The 2649-nt window shown below is 46.5% G+C and overlaps 1 protein-coding gene across 1 annotated transcript; it reads right to left on the reverse strand.

Moving 5' to 3' along the window:
* Positions 1–1010: 1010 nt before the first annotated feature.
* LOC148935683 (uncharacterized) lies at positions 1011–1952 on the reverse strand. Its single transcript, XM_089081148.1, has one exon. The coding sequence runs from the start codon at positions 1950–1952 to the stop codon at positions 1011–1013; it is 942 nt and encodes a 313-aa protein (XP_088937274.1).
* Between the last annotated feature and the right edge of the window lie 697 nt (positions 1953–2649).

Below are 2649 nucleotides of genomic sequence, written 5' to 3' on the forward strand. Positions count from 1 at the left end.
AGAGCGAAGCTCCTCCAGCGTTAAGCGAAGAATCTCCTCCAAGTTCGGAGACGCCTCCGGCCCTTCCGCTCGAGTACAGGCCCTTTTCCTCGCAGAGATCACTCTCCGACTTTTCGCCTCTTCCTGTCCAGTCCCCGTCTCTTCTGTTTGTCGCTCCGCCATTATCTCTCTCACACACACACACACACACACACACACACACACACACACACACACACACACACACACACACACACACACACGCACGCACGCACGCACGCACGCGCACACACACACACACACACACACACACACACACACACACACACACACACGAATCGAAAAATTCGATCCCGGATGAGCCCCCGAAAATTGTCGCGTTCGCGGCGTTACTTCCCGTGATCGCGATACTCGGCGGAGCGCTTTCGGAAAGGAAGAACACTGTTTTAGGAAAGACTCGCTCTTTATTAAACCAACGGTACAGAAACGCGTCCGGCCACCGCGGAATCTGGCCGTCAAATCTGTAAAACAGTCGGAGAACGACGCGTTGCCAAGGGCCGATCCTCCATTCAAACTCTTATCGATTGATATTGATTATCTTCTAGCAGCGCCGAACGGAATACCGCACGGCCGCAACAATATATTACCTCCTCGTTTATGGGTAATATACCAGTTATCTCGTGCTCAGGATTCGTAAGCAAAGTCATAAATTGCTGGTGAGATTTTATAATTTCGGTATTCGGCAAATTGGATCGTTGGCCGAATTTTCCCCAAAATGAATTTACACAAAGCTTAGCGACCGAACGTAAACCGGGATTGCGCGCGATGTTTCGCCTGTCGAGTGTGATACCCTCGGTTTCCTCATATTCCCGAAGGTAACGCTCCTTAGCATCATCGTCAGCGTCTTCCCTGCATTCGCTCGGTCAGTCGCTCGCTTCTTGTTTTAATTGCAAAAAGGTATTAATATATTCGGCAAACAGTTCGCCTTGACGAGTATCGCTATCGTATCGCGCGACTTTATATATTTATTCCTAAATTTCGCTCACATGCGTCACGAGATAACCCTTCTCGACGGCTTTGCGTAATTCACAAGATACCCAGGTACCCTCGAATTCTGGATCCACCGGGTTCTCGTGAGTACACTCAACTTGTGAGAACGTTTCGCAGCAACTCCGACATAACGCAAACAATAATTTACCTTGTACGCGATACGGTAGTACCGGATGAAAGAGATCACGTGGTGGGAGTACTTTACATCGCAGGAGACCTTCGACCGAGTTGAAATTATAATTTGATGATACCCCGATTAACGAAGAACACTCTTGCCCTACGTAAATTTTAGGATGCCCGATCGGGAAAACACCGGTTTTCAATACGAAAGGATACAGAGAACATACGTCGACGTAACGTATTTTTTCCGTACTTGAAACTTCGTATCGCGTGACGATATTTCCCGTGCGTCCACCATAAAACATTTCGCGAGGATCGAAAGGAGCGTTCTTTATCAACGGATGATCCTTAAGAAAATTCTGCATTTCTCTATTATTCGAAATTTTTCGGTCGAAGGAGCACTCCCATTTCTCCATCACGTGGTAACCGCGTTTACGAAGGCGCCATGATATCGCGAGCGTCCGTTCGTAGCGCGCGTCGATCGTATCCCCGCGATTCGCAGATGAAAGCGTACTATCGCGATTTACTTTAAAGCACGAAGGGCACCCATGCCAGAAACAACCGTGAAATTGTAGCACCCAGCGTGATCCATTTTCCGTTTCGTAATATCCATCAACGGGCGTGCCATCGACTTTATATTCGCGGCCTCGCCCCGTATGGATAATGGGATGTCCGAGTTCGCGTTCCATCCACACCAACCACTGCAGAGCTTTGTGCGATTGCCTGTCAACGTTTCTGTAACCGCCCGACGGAATGACTCCTATTTCCTCCTCACGCAAAAAGTTTTTACGTAAAACTCTCATGCATGTGGAAGCGATAGTCGTACATTCCTCAAACGGACACACGTTTCCACGTTCTAAAAATATTTTTCTAAAACTCATGCACGCTCGTTGAAGGATATCTACCTCGTTTCGACAATATCTGATAATTTTGCGTTGAAAGTTAAAAATATAATTTTCACGAACCATTTTCGCGTGCCATGCGTGGAACTTTTCGTGTTCTTCCGGCGACATGTGATCGGGAGAATAATATCTAGCATTGGGAATTGATCCTATATACGATTGGTTATCGATAGTATTAAATAAGTGGGAAACAGCCTTTATTCGACGTATCGCTCAGACCAAAGGCCTTAGGTAAATCGGATAAACGCATCGGCATTATAATTAATGCTATCGATAAATTTCGTATGTTCGACCGTCATTACGACGATTTTTGTTCCGTTCAAAATAACGCGCGGTTCATGGGTGCTCTTCGGATTTTCTACAAAATATTTTAAGATAAATTGCGCGTCGAACGCTTTCGCATTATGCGCGATACAAATAATTTGTTTGAAACATTTTGTCGTTCGCGTTGCGAAATCGACAAATTGTTTCACGGGGTCGAGACGGAATACGAACTCGCGCATTCCGTACCATCGGCATCACACCGTCATGTCGTCTTCGTTTGCACATGCTACGCAAATTTGTTGCGCTACGCAAAGAGTCGGTACATGAATTCTCA

Source organism: Pogonomyrmex barbatus, unplaced genomic scaffold, assembly GCF_055798465.1.
Source record: "Pogonomyrmex barbatus isolate J1 unplaced genomic scaffold, ASM5579846v1 scaffold4, whole genome shotgun sequence".
Taxonomy (NCBI): Eukaryota; Metazoa; Arthropoda; class Insecta; order Hymenoptera; family Formicidae; genus Pogonomyrmex; species Pogonomyrmex barbatus.

Coding starts and splice junctions, on each gene's coding strand:
- LOC148935683 (XM_089081148.1), bottom strand. CDS start 1,952: ATGAGAGTTTTACGTAAAAACTTTTTGCGTGAGGAGGAAATAGGAGTC.